The sequence below is a fragment of the Lampetra fluviatilis genome, chromosome 19 (assembly GCF_964198595.1).
Source record: "Lampetra fluviatilis chromosome 19, kcLamFluv1.1, whole genome shotgun sequence".
NCBI classification, from domain to species: Eukaryota; Metazoa; Chordata; class Hyperoartia; order Petromyzontiformes; family Petromyzontidae; genus Lampetra; species Lampetra fluviatilis.
In genome coordinates, this window is record NC_136293.1 from 1,636,087 (window position 1) to 1,649,216 (window position 13,130).

The window sequence follows — 13,130 nt, forward strand, 5'->3', positions numbered from 1 at the left end:
TTTATCCGTTTATATTGTTAAAAGTATATATTCCACAGCTATTTCATTTTATTATGCCATTGTATCTCTAGTTTGACTGATGCATGCATTTCCATGCACTGCACAATAAGATAAGTATGGATGTGAACATACATATTTTAAAAAATTGCTGCAGGGTGGTTCTCAATAATGCACTTTACTGCATGCTGTTGTCTGTGCACAATACACTTACGCATGGGCTTATTGGTAAACCATAAACAAGGCCCCTGGAAAGACAATTTCATGGCTGCACCATCTGCCACAAATATGGTGAAAATGGATACAATTTGTGATTTGATATGAATTTTATCGAATGGCTAAATAACACGTGTGTGTGTGTGTGCATGGGAGACAAGTGGTTAGCGCGCTGCTCTACAAACCTGGCGATCCGAGTTCGATTTCCCCTCACGGCCAACACCAGTGACGATTATCTGAACGGGTCCTAGACCTTCCCTAGGTCTACACAACCTCAAGATAGTACCTGGTGCGGTGTGTAAATATCTCCAAGAGGGAGACAAAGGCAGCCAGGAGTAGTACTGGCACCCCACCCCTCGTGTACCGTGCCGGCCTTCACAGGTGCTCGCTAACATCACTTGCCCCAACAGTCTGTTAAGGCAATACGGGGGATCTTTGTCTTGTATGTGTGCACATGTGTATGTGTGGGAGGGGTACAAAAATTGCTACGTTTCCAAGCAATCTGGGTTCAATTCCATGTACATCAGTGGCAAGTGTAGTCTGAACCGGTCTTGAGCTTCCTCGAGAGCGGTGGTTCTCAGAGTGTGGTCCGCGACAGTCCTGCAGATGGTCTGCGGTGCTCTGATAAAAATGCAGGTTGATCCGGACAATAATGACACTGCTTATTATACCTTTTGTTTTGGACATTCATTCATATTTTACTCGTGATGTTTCATAAAAAAAAATTAAGTTAGTTAAACTACCCTAATTAAACTACCCGAACCATAAGATCTAAATACTCCCCCCCACCAAACCAAAAAAAACATCTTATAGCTCTTCTTGGTTCTTTCGGTAAAGTCACGTAGAAGGGAAATAAAATAAAAATAAAACATAATAAAATAATTCTCACGACGTTTCGGCCACAAGGCAAGCAGCCGTCCTCAGGTGAAGAACAGGTCTGTCGGAAAGACAACGTCATTCAGACGTCATTCAGACGCTGTCTTTCCGACAGACCTGTTCTTCACCTGAGGACGGCTGCTTGCGTTGTGGCCGAAAACGTCGTGAGAATTATTTTATTATGTTTTATTTTTATTATTTTATTATTTCCCTTCTACGTGACTTTACCGAAAGAACCAAGAAGATGAATCCCTGCAGTCACGAAAGCTTTAAATCGAAATCTTATAGCTCTGTTTAATTTTTTTTCATGTTGTAATATTGATCATTTTCTATTCCTGGAAATTTCGAACTAAACGTATTTTACCAGATAAAACTCAGTGAGGAATGTGGCTCTTTTTCATAATAAACCTGGCCACAAATGATAGCTGAACGAAGTGGCGTATCATCACGTAGACATTTATAGTAGCAGCCAAATACTCTAAACGCGTGATACTTGATTTTAAATGTGCAGGGTTAAAACCGGAGATACAAGAGACAAATTCACGCGATCACGGGGAGACAAAACGTGTGTACTCCAAATAAATAGGAGTCAGGGTCGGGATCGGGATCGAGATCGAACCCACGTTCTCTTGTATAGCAGGCGAGGTAGTTAACATCTCGGCACCAATGCACCTTAGAGATGAGTAAATGCGTTATGTCACCAGGGGTGGGGGGGAGGGGTGATCCGCGTAAGTGTTTGCATCTGCTGGGTGTTGCTGCGGGCCAAAAAAGTTTTGAGAACCGCACTGCCCGAGGTTGAGGACATCCTTAAATAGCAACGGCCTCGCCACCCCCTTGTGTGCTGTCACATTATCGCAGTAATACTAGCAGTTATTCCAACGGTATAAAAACGTTTTTTGTTTGCATTCCGACCGCAGGTTTTGTGGTCAATGCAAACATGACTCCTTGTAAAAAAGGTATCAGTTTTGTTGCCAGATGAAAGGGTAAAAACCAATTATCATATTTTGCTACTGGCAAAGGAGGTTCCTATGGTGTAAATGCTTACCCCGAGCTCTCATACAGTGAGGGAAAGAAGTATTTGATACCCTGCTGATTTTGTATGTTTGCCCACCGACAAAGAAATTATCAATCTATAATTTTAATGGTAGGTTTATATGAACAGTGAGAGACAGAATAACAACAACAAAATCCAGAAAAACGCATGTCAAAAATGAGGGAAATAAGTATTTGACCCCCTCTCAAGCAGAAGTATTTCTGGCTCCCAGGTGTCTTTTATACAGGTAATGAGCTGAGATTAGGAGCACACTCTTAAAGGGAGTGCTCCTAATCTCAGCTTGTTACCTGTATAAAAGACACCTGTTCACAGAAGCAATCAATCAATCAGATTCCAAACTCTCCACCATGGCCAAGACCAAAGAGCTCTCCAAGGATGTCAGGGACAAGATTAGTAGACCTACACAAGGCTGGAATGGGCTACAAAATCAGCAGGGGATCAAATACTTTTTTCCCTCACTGTACTCTGATGGTGCATTGTCTTTGAGTTGTGCGCCTTTTGGCGTCATCTGGTCCAACACCATGTGAGACGAGGCTATAAGAAAAGCTGTCTCGGGTGTGGGCCAATCAATTTCAAGGACAGTGCATACATTATCAGAGTTGTGTTTTTTGTTTGTATTCCGACCGCAGGTATTACTCCTTGTAAAAGAGGTATCATATTCTTAGGTTTTTTCGGTAAAGTCACCATATTAATAAAAAGTGTGCCGTTCCTGGCCCTTCCCCCCTCAACCATTATATATACGGGGTGGTATTTCTTGTGATCTCTCATTTACTTGATACAGCTGTCGTGGCTGTGACGGTTCCACCTGAAGACGGAGGCTTGTGTTGCTTCCAAAACGTAGTGATTTTTTATTTAGTTTTATTTTACTTTTATTAATTTACATTTTTGTGACTTTACCGAAAAAACCTAAGAATATGAATCCTTGCAGTCACGAAAGTTTCAAATCTAAAAAGAGGTATCAGTTTTGTTGCCAGATAAAAGGGTAAACAAACAAGTAGCAAGTTCCGTTTAAATGAAGTAAACTACACTACACGTGATAAAATATATGCATTAAATAGACAGTTATGATAACTGAAATACTTAACTGTAAAAACAATGTAAAAAAACACAGTACACGATATATCCTCAAACGCGTTCATTTTTATCCTGATATTCTCGGTTTCCTTACACATGTATTGACACTCGTTAGTGGAGTTGGCAAACATCCCAATATAGGACCACAGAGCTTGGACAATTTTGACACCCCATGTTCTGGCTGCTTTTCCAACTACTCTGCGGTTTTTCTGCTCCACTTCATCATTCTGTCTCTGAGAGTGAAAAAAGTGAAGAATCGGTCTTAATAAAACAATTCTCACGACGTTTCGGCCACAACGCAAGCAGCCGTCCTCAGGTGAAAACCAGGTCTGCCGAGGCGACAGCATCTGAATGTTTTATTATGTTTTATTTTTATTATTTTATTACTTCCCTTCTACGTGACTTTACCGAAAGAACCAAGAAGATGAATCCCTGTAGTCACGAAAGCTTTAAATCGAAATTTAATCGGTCTTAATTTTTCTACAAAAATAGCCTTCAGTTTTACAAAAACAGCGTTACGAATCAAACATTCAAGAACCCACAACAATGACAATAATTTACCCAGGAAAGCCTAACTGAGCTTCTTTCTGAGGTCCTGCAATGAGATGTTTGACAAATTTCATTTATGAACGTCTGTATGTATGTTGAACTTATTTCTCACCGTACGTAGCCAACCACCTTCATATGAGGTGCATGGGAGGATGTCAGAGCACCTGGAGGAGAATACCTATGCCATCAACGTTCAGCACAGATAGATGAAATCCGCAGATGTACCAAATAAATTAAATCAATATGCAGACACGCATTCACGCGATTACTGTGTACACATTGCCTAAAGCACTGAGAAATCCATAGCTGCAGACATGTTTGCACGTTACGTTCAATACACGCATACTATATATCTTGTGGTATGTTCAAAGTGACTGCATTCGAAGGCAATTGGACCAAATGATCTACTCAGGGTTGCAAATGCCGCTGGTAATGTGCTACGATGTTCAGATACTGGAGTCCGAGAGCATTGTTTACACAATCGAGATCACTTGTGTCACGCAAACAAAATACATTTGACTACTGCATAGGGGCGGTGTCTCTTAGAAGAACAATAACTTTGCCAACCCTGTGTGTAACCTTTAAGGAGAGGAGACGATACTAAGCCGAGGAGGTGCGCTGCACGAATTGTTTTTCAGATGCCATTTGTGTTGTTCCTGGTTAAGGCTGCACATATGAAGGCGTGTTGCCTGGAAAACGGGAATATTGACTGTGAGAAGCGGGCAGTGGCTCAACATCGTACAGTACGGTGCATTGTTATGAGGCTCGTATGAAAGAACGTAAATTATAAAAGTCCTGTATGCAATGTGTATACAGTAATCGCATGAATGCGTGTCTGTACAGTATATAGATTGGATTTATTGGGTTTGTTTGCGGATTGCATATATATGTGGGAAGCGTTGAGAGCATGGGTTTTCTCTAGGTACTCTGAAATCCTCCCATGCACCTCCGATTAGCGTAGATGGCTACGTACGGTGTGAACGAAGTTCAACATACATACAGACGTTCATAAATGAAATTGCTCAAACATCTAATTGCAGGACATTCCTCAGAAAGAACCTCAGGTCTCAGTTCGGCTTTGCTGGATAAATTATTGGCATCGTTGTGGATTCGTAAATGATGTTTTTTTTATTGAAGGCTATTTTTGTAGAAAATTGTGACCCATTTTCCACTTTACAATTAGATGTAAAATCGCACCCCATTCCACCACTCTAGGTACCCGCGTAGCAATTGTGAAATGGCCCAAAGCGGGCATGGATAGGGAGGAGTTTACTCTCCAACACACAACCGGTGTGCTGAACTCGTAACTAATTCGCATGTTTTGTTTACGTGATTAACGCTCACTAATTAGCTGTTGTCGGGTGGTGGCGGGTTTCACGACACATTAATATTTATGGGATCTCGCCCAAAAAAACCCAACTCTATTAGGGAAGAGTTATTTAGTTATTATTATTCCGCTTCTTTACCCGGGAAAACATCACCGAATCTCATAACTCTTTCTTCGAAGGGTCCTGCCAAGTTTCCGCAGTAGGGGGCGAAGGTTACCATGTGTACAGAAATTCCTGGGCTAATGTTTTCAATCCGTTCCACGAAAGCGACTGTTAACCAAAATAACTGTTAATTTAATACACTTATGAGTTGAAAATAAAAGTTAAAATCACAAAACAGAAAACGTATAAACGCTCATAAATGAGCGTCGCTGATTGGCTGAGGACATGGCTCAGCCCCACAGATTGTCTGAAATTGGCGCCCGCGTGCATAACGTACACACGTTACCATCAGTCAACATTTTAATGTTACCGTGAGTCAACATTTCACCTTATCTTAATGTAATTTTTTAGCGCGTTAACTAAGGGGCCGTCCATGAATGACGTCACGCACCTAGGGCGGGGGGGGGGTCAGACATTTGTGACGATGTGTGACTAGGAGGGGAGGGGGTTTGAGAAATGTGACGTCACATCAAAATGCGCAACTTTAAATAAATATAGACAACACGTTCTACTTAATTAAATAGACTATTTAAAAAAATGTTTTCTCCTACAACATCAGAGTGCAGCGCCACATGAAATACGCACTACAAAGACAATAGTTTAAAGCGATTTAAAGCATGTTTTTTTGGGGGGGGGGCAGAGCTTTGTGACGTCATTTGAGGGGGGGGTCTGACTTTTTGTGACGCCGTGTGACTAGGGGGGGGGGTCAAAATCGTCCAAAATCGCGTGACGTATTTTTTGGACAGCCCCTAAGGCGCTTTACAAATAAGTAACAACGGTATGTATACATGAAATGGTGGAGATAAGGTGAATAAAATAGATGAGAGGAAGCAATGGGGGCGAATCTGTGATGTGTCAATTCGGTAAAAGTGAAATTGATGACAGTAAATGAGGATGAATGGGGTAATGAGTGATAGCCATATAATGAGAATATGAAGAGGGCGGTTATGAGAGGGAGATTAAGGGGGTCGTGGGGTGAGCTTGGGAACAATCAGTGAGTTTTGAGGGAGGAGCAGAAATTCGTGAGCGAGAGTGACTGCTTAATGCGAATCTCGAGACTCAAAGACCTTTCTGGACAACTAAAGCACATTGCAGATGAGCACCACTGCATGATCCCTTGACACAGGAGACACATTTACTGTTTTTCCATTGTTTAGAACTTTGCATCGTGAAAACTCCACCTGGTTATAACCACCAAATGTCTGTCTAGGGTGTGTTAACAACACCCAACCCAGTAGCCTAGAGAAAAAAGACAACAGCTAAATCAACAAGCAAAGAGACACCTAATTGCTATCGACGCGCCACGCAATGGTTTGCCCTTGCAAATGATACCACTGCCACTTTTAACTGTAAGATTACATCAGGCGTTGAGTATGCCCTGAGTAAAATAACAACTGAACCTGTTTAAGTTGGCTCAACGGTAACTCCACTGACTTCTGTAAGTCTAACAAAACGGTGGAAGTGGAACTGTAGGACTGCAGTTGACTTTGGAACTGACTGGTGTAACACCCACCTATCGGATTACCTGGATAAAAAACAAATACCGATATTGTTCTACGCATTTTATTGTTCGCCATGGATGTCTGGTGGCTCCAGTTCAGGCTGGCAGTGAGCTCCACCGCTGGTTTTCTAACTGCAGGTGACATGAGCAGGTGGCTAATTATGCTTTAATAAACCAGTGGGTGATTGGGCTCTCCACCAGACTTGTTCTCCCTGGTTTCTCAGCTGGAAAACTTGGGGCGGAACTGACGGTGTGCCTGACCAGGATCCGCTGCATGTTCCCGATGTTTTCTGTAGCCTTGCCTTTACTAGGTTCGGCAGACAGCAGAATGAGGGATTAAAGTGTTGCAAATGTGCATCCCAGTGTGAGGGTTTAACAAAATGCCTCGTTTTGGCTTTCTGCCATGATTTCCTTAAGGACAGTTGTGTGAGCATGTTTGGTGTGGTGTGAGGGCAGAAGTGTACACACACACATTATGTGATATATATTAGTTATTGAAAGAGCAATAACTATTGTATATAAAAGATACGTGTATATACAGTATGCCATGTAAATATATATCACAAAATATTCCCGGTGTTAAACCTGGGACATGTACAATGGTCATATAAGTCTGTCATGAGATTATGCTGGATAAGTCCTTGGTGAATCTTTGGCATTGAACCAAGGCCGTAATTATAATATATAGTGGGGTGGACACATCCGAATTTTAAGGATATTTGAATATTGGGAGGGGGGACACATCCCCCCAAATATTCAAATATCCTCAAAATGTCCCACTCCAATATATTGCTAAAAAATTATTGCTATGCTATGTAAATAAAAATAACAATTTGCTAAACCTTGGCCACAATATCTGGACTTGTCTTCATATAAATCATCGCATAGTTTTGTGTTTATATGATTGTGGTTATAGTTGTACTTTATTATTCCCTAATATCTGCCATTACATACAATGAAACAAGATATGGTCCAAAAGTAAAAACAAAGCAATGTAATACAATACACTATTCGACAATATTGTAAAAAAAAAAGTCCATCCCATGTGTTAGTGAATTTTTTTATATTTTAGGCAGGAAATTAGTTTTCAAATTTAGATATTTTTCTGGGTTGGGACCCTCTGACACCCTGGAAGAGTTGTTCAGTCAAATGCCGTTAACCCACACCTATTAAGGCCAACGCAGCACAGCGAGTGGGCAATGTAGCCAGTGCCATGCCTTTGTCTCCATCATCATCATGATCCACGGGTAGAAAACCCGTAATGTGTCCGCTGCGCATTTCGTCATTTGTGTCCACTTTCTTCTGTCTTGTGCCCGATATGCTCAAGTTGTGGCCACATATTTCTGGCACCAATTTATGATGTCGTCGTCAAGCCATTCTCTGTTAGGTATTCCTCTCTTTCCGGTTACTTCCATTTTTACAAACAACAAAACACTTTTAATGTCCCTGTTGTTGTCCATCCTACATATGTGTCCAAGTAGTGCCAGTTTCCTTCTAATAACTGCCTGCAACAGATCTTCTTCTATGTGCAACATTTAAATGTTACATTGGTCACTCTTTGGGTCCAGCTTAGATGGAGTATCCTTCTGTTGCCTATGTCTACCCATTCCTAATGGTGACCCAGCATTCCATATACTTATTTTGGGCTGAGGCAACCTATAGGAAACCACGGCGAGTTTAAAATTCCAGTTGCCAATTATGTGCATATCCAACATCTCATCACGGTGATAAGATTATTAACAACCTTTCGTGGTATACAGGAGATCGTGGCTTCGATCCCAACCCTGACGGTTGTATATTTGGAGTTTGCATGTCTCTCTCCCCGTGGTCACATGGATTTTTCTCCAGGTCCTCTGGTTTTCCCCTCCACATTTAGAAACAAGCGTTTCGAGTATTTGGCTCCTAAGAATTTCCACGTGATGAGACACTTAGTTGCTTGTATTGGTAGAACTTGGCACTGCCTGATGCTTTGTTAACTCTCACAGTCTGGGCTATACACCAACCCTTGAGCGATGATGGGCTGAGTTTACTTGAGATTAGATTTCGCATATTTACAACAGTTAATAGATTTTCTGAACAGCACGTATATATTAAATTTAGAGATGTCCTGTGTGCATTCAAGTTTTCTGGATGGAGACTTAATAATAATAATTCACTTTTGTCTGGATTTTGATAAAAGTTGCACAGTGAATGGGGTAGGACACTGGTACTCATGTACATCATATACTTTCCAGTTTTTGCTGCTAGATCGCAACCATTTCCTGCTCAATATATGATGGTGCTCTTGCACAATTGCACACTAGAAGAGCTATATACCTGAGGACGATTGCTTGTGTTGATATCGAAACGTCGTGATTTTTTAAATTATTGTTTTTATCTATGTGACTTTGCGAAAGGCCCAAAGAGTACTAGAAGAGCAGTGAGCTGGAATTCGTCTGTGCCCTCTGAGGATGCAACGACAAGTGACAACCGAAGAATGAAGCTGAAATACCGTGACAAATGATTTTGAGTGGAAAAACCCCTTTAAAACAAATTCCTTCACGTAGGAATCTGGCCAATAACGCATGACAAATGATAATTCTGTTTTCTTTATGGTCTTCTAATAACATGATTGGGATTATGATTTCTAAGATTTCGATATTTATTTAGATATTTCAGAATTTCGGTTCAGAGTATTTGGATGCAATAAATGTCCACGGCATAAAGCGACCTCATTGAGCTATCATTTTGCAGCCAGGTCGCTTCTGAAAAAGAGCTATATAGCTCAGCGGGCCTTACCTGGTAAAATAAAAAATAGTCACAAGAGTAAATTGAACCGGCATTACTGGGGCTTGTAATCGTCTGCTTACTATGCGCAGTGCAATGACGTACACGATCGAATATTAATTCTGGCTCCAATGTTCACAAAGGCAGTTGTGTGGCTCATAGGTAGTGCATTTGTCACTTTTTGCAAAGGTTGTGCCGTGGATTTGATCAACATTGAGAAGCATTTTCAGTCAAACACTAATTTAATGTATGACTGAAGGCCAAACTAAGATTCGAAAAGCCACACCAAGTAACAACCTTTTATATGTAGGCGGCCGTGGTCTTTTGTGAGGCTATCATCTGTTCGCGCTCAGCAATTAAATAAGTTTTACGTTATTGTAAGCAATGTATTTGCTGAAGCATCACATTTATTAAATCCAGCAAGATGTCTGCCACAATTTTGTGATGTGTAACGTCTGCTACAAAATGTTTATTTACTTTATACAAACTTGTATAAACCCTGCTCTGTGTGCTGTGAAATCCCCACACGGAAACTGGCTGTCAGGCAGTTACAGGACCTTGAAAGCACAATGGTCTCTGGTTGACAGTTTCCTTTCGGCTTATTCTTTAATGTTGTCGGAGTTTTACAAATGCTTTTGGATGCTGCTAGACAGCAGGGTTGGGTCTGGGATGAACGCTTCAAACAGATTGCCTGTAACCGTTTGCATGTCTGAAACGCTCTTTTCTCTGTGTTCAGGTTGACCATAAAGGCTGAGTGCCCCATGATGCTGGAAGACTTCCCAATGGACTCGCATGCCTGTCCCCTCAAGTTCGGAAGCTGTAAGCAAGCATGAACACGCATACTTACACACACACACACTGACACATTTCCCTACGTAAGTACGCAAAGACAAACAAAGACCCCCGTATAGTCATAACAGACTTTTTGGGCAAGTGCTGTTAGTGAGCACCGATGAAGACCAGTAAGGTACACGATTGGGGTGGGTGGCCAGCACCACGCCCGACCGCCTTTGTCTCCCGAGTGGCGATGTTTTACACAGCACCAGGTACTTATTTGAGGCCGAGTCCACCTAGGTGGAGGCCGAGGAGTAGTTTAGATAATCGTCACAGGTATCGGCTCGCCGGATTCGTAGCACAGAGCGCTAACCACTGCACTACCGTTCCCCCACATACACACACACGCGCACACATGCACTTTCTGCACACGTACACTTACACGTCATCAAAGACGACCCCAGGGTCATGATTGTGATTCAGAGTAAAGCGAAAACTTAGCATTAAATGTTATTGCTCGATATATTCTCACGGAATTTCCATGAGAGATTGCAAACCTCATAAATTTAAAGTGATAACCGTGTTCACAAACAAGAATCTTGGCATGAAAACCGCATTACGCTATTTATTATTCCTGCAGAAAAAAATACTTTAAAAAAATTAAACATGACATAGGTGGGAGTAATGAGGACAAAGTCCCGATTGGGGATAATGTAGGTATTGCCATAATTAATCAGGCCTTTCTACAGCACAGCATATACATATCCCATAAACCTTCTCTACTCTAACCCAAGGAATCTGACTCCAACCCAGGGGTGCAACGACCTATTTCAACGGGGGGGCTATGGAAGATATGACTGTGCCCCCCATCTCCCTTCTTTCTCCTGACTCACTTTTACTACAGATGTTTTAAACCGTAAACAACAATATGTAGGCTATAACTATATATATATTATTTAGTTTAATCGTGTATTTGGTTTCAAGAATGACAGTCTCACATTGATAATATTAATTTAAAAAATATGTAAAGGTACAATACTCAATAAGTTAATATGCGTCTTGCTTTCATGCCAGTCTATCAGTCGAGGATTTCGGGGCCACCTTGTGGATGACTGGGCCCCTATGCATCGCATAACGCTGCCACATACCCAATAGTTGCGTCCCTGTCCCTACCTGTACAAAAGATACATTTTGTTTTTTAGCAACCCATTTCCTCTCAAATACAGTATTCGTCATGCATGCCTCTAAAATATATATTGTACAGTACTGTACTAGAGTTGCAGCCTAAGGAGGTCGAAAACATCTGAAAGATATTGTGGAAAGAAGAATATCTCATATTGCGGTACAAGATCAGAATCTTTATTTATCCTGGAGAAATACAATGAGCTATAAAGCTCTTTTTCACAGATGTCTCGTAGGAGCAGTTCACAAAGTTACAAAAACAAACAGTACAAAAAAACGATAAGAGTGCAAAATATATGAAAAGTAAGCAAATCACTAACAATAAATACGGAAAATAGATTAAGTATATAAGTTCAAATTGCATAAGTACACCAATTCCAAGCTTAGGCAAAGCAGCAAAACAACAGCAAAAACAATCCCAGATCAAACCAAAACAAACAGTCCCTCACTAAAATTACACAATAAAGTTGTGTAGAGAACTACATACAAGTATCTTGAACTGTGTACAACTGTACTATACACCTGGCACAAAACTAGGAATTGTAGCAGCTTGCCTCAACCGGAGGTCAATCCTGAGAAAGCCAAGACAGGTGGCAGCTCTCTGGTAAACTGAATTAAGGTTGCATAGCATTATGGGTATTATCTACAATACCTTCCTGGCTCAACAGAGGGCGTGTACTCAATAAGCACACTGCGTGCTTTCGCAACAAGAAGGAAAATCTGAATGTGCAGCCTTTTTTCAATGCACAGAATTAAAGCAAAATGAGAAGGCTGCGAAAGGATTTATTCAAACTAAACTTTAATTATTTTTATTTTAGCAGGTAAGGCCCACTGAGCTATGTAGCTCTTTTTCAGAAGCGACCTGGCCGCCAATGACAGCTGAACGAAGTGGCTAATCATCATGTGGACATTTATAAAAGCCAAATAGTCTAAAGGCATGCTTCTAAATGTGGAGAAAAAATCGGAGGACCCGGAGAAAAATCGACAAGCATGGGGAAGAACACGCAAACTTCAAATATACAGGTGTCAGGGTCGGGATTAACCCACAGTCTCCTGTATATCAGGCGAGGTAGTTAACATCTCACCACCATGCAGTCCTATAACCTTTGTTATAAGCAACACAAAGGTGTCCACTGTACAATTGGCACTATTCAACTAATATTACAATTGGAATTGTGCATTTGGAATACATTTTGCTATCACTTGTACTGACTCAATAATTTCTAAAATGCGTGTTTAGTCCACATATCGTACAGCCTGTTTGGTACCCACGTTTGGTAAACCTTTCACTTTGCCTGTTGGCTAGAAAAAAGTGATTACACAAGCATAAATATTGGTGCTAGGGTTAGAGTTAGAATTATTGGTGTGTGCCAAGTATGACGCTACCCAGTAACCTATAACAATACGCCTCATTCCCATATCGGTATCTCCACATAAAAGTATAGACATATAGTTTACACTTTAGATTTGAAGGTTTCGTGACTGCAAGGATTCATATTCTTAGGTTTTTTTCGGTAAAGTCACGTAGGTAAAAAATTAAAATTAATAAAAGTAAAATAAAAATCACGACGTTTCGGAGGCAACACAAGCTTCCGTCTTCAGCTGTATCTTACTTGATACAGCTTGTGTTGCCTCCGAAACGTCGTATCAA

The 13,130-nt window shown here is 41.1% G+C and overlaps 1 protein-coding gene across 2 annotated transcripts in view; it reads left to right on the top strand.

Annotated features, from left to right (window-relative positions):
• LOC144937542 (gamma-aminobutyric acid receptor subunit alpha-1-like) overlaps positions 1-13,130 on the top strand; it is a 119,998-nt gene that overhangs the window by 35,922 nt on the left and 70,946 nt on the right. For both annotated transcript variants that reach the window (XM_078864803.1, XM_078864801.1), the window contains exon 7: positions 10,260-10,342. In XM_078864803.1, coding sequence (XP_078720929.1) covers positions 10,260-10,342 — 83 coding nt within the window. The remainder of the gene's footprint in view (positions 1-10,259; positions 10,343-13,130) is intronic.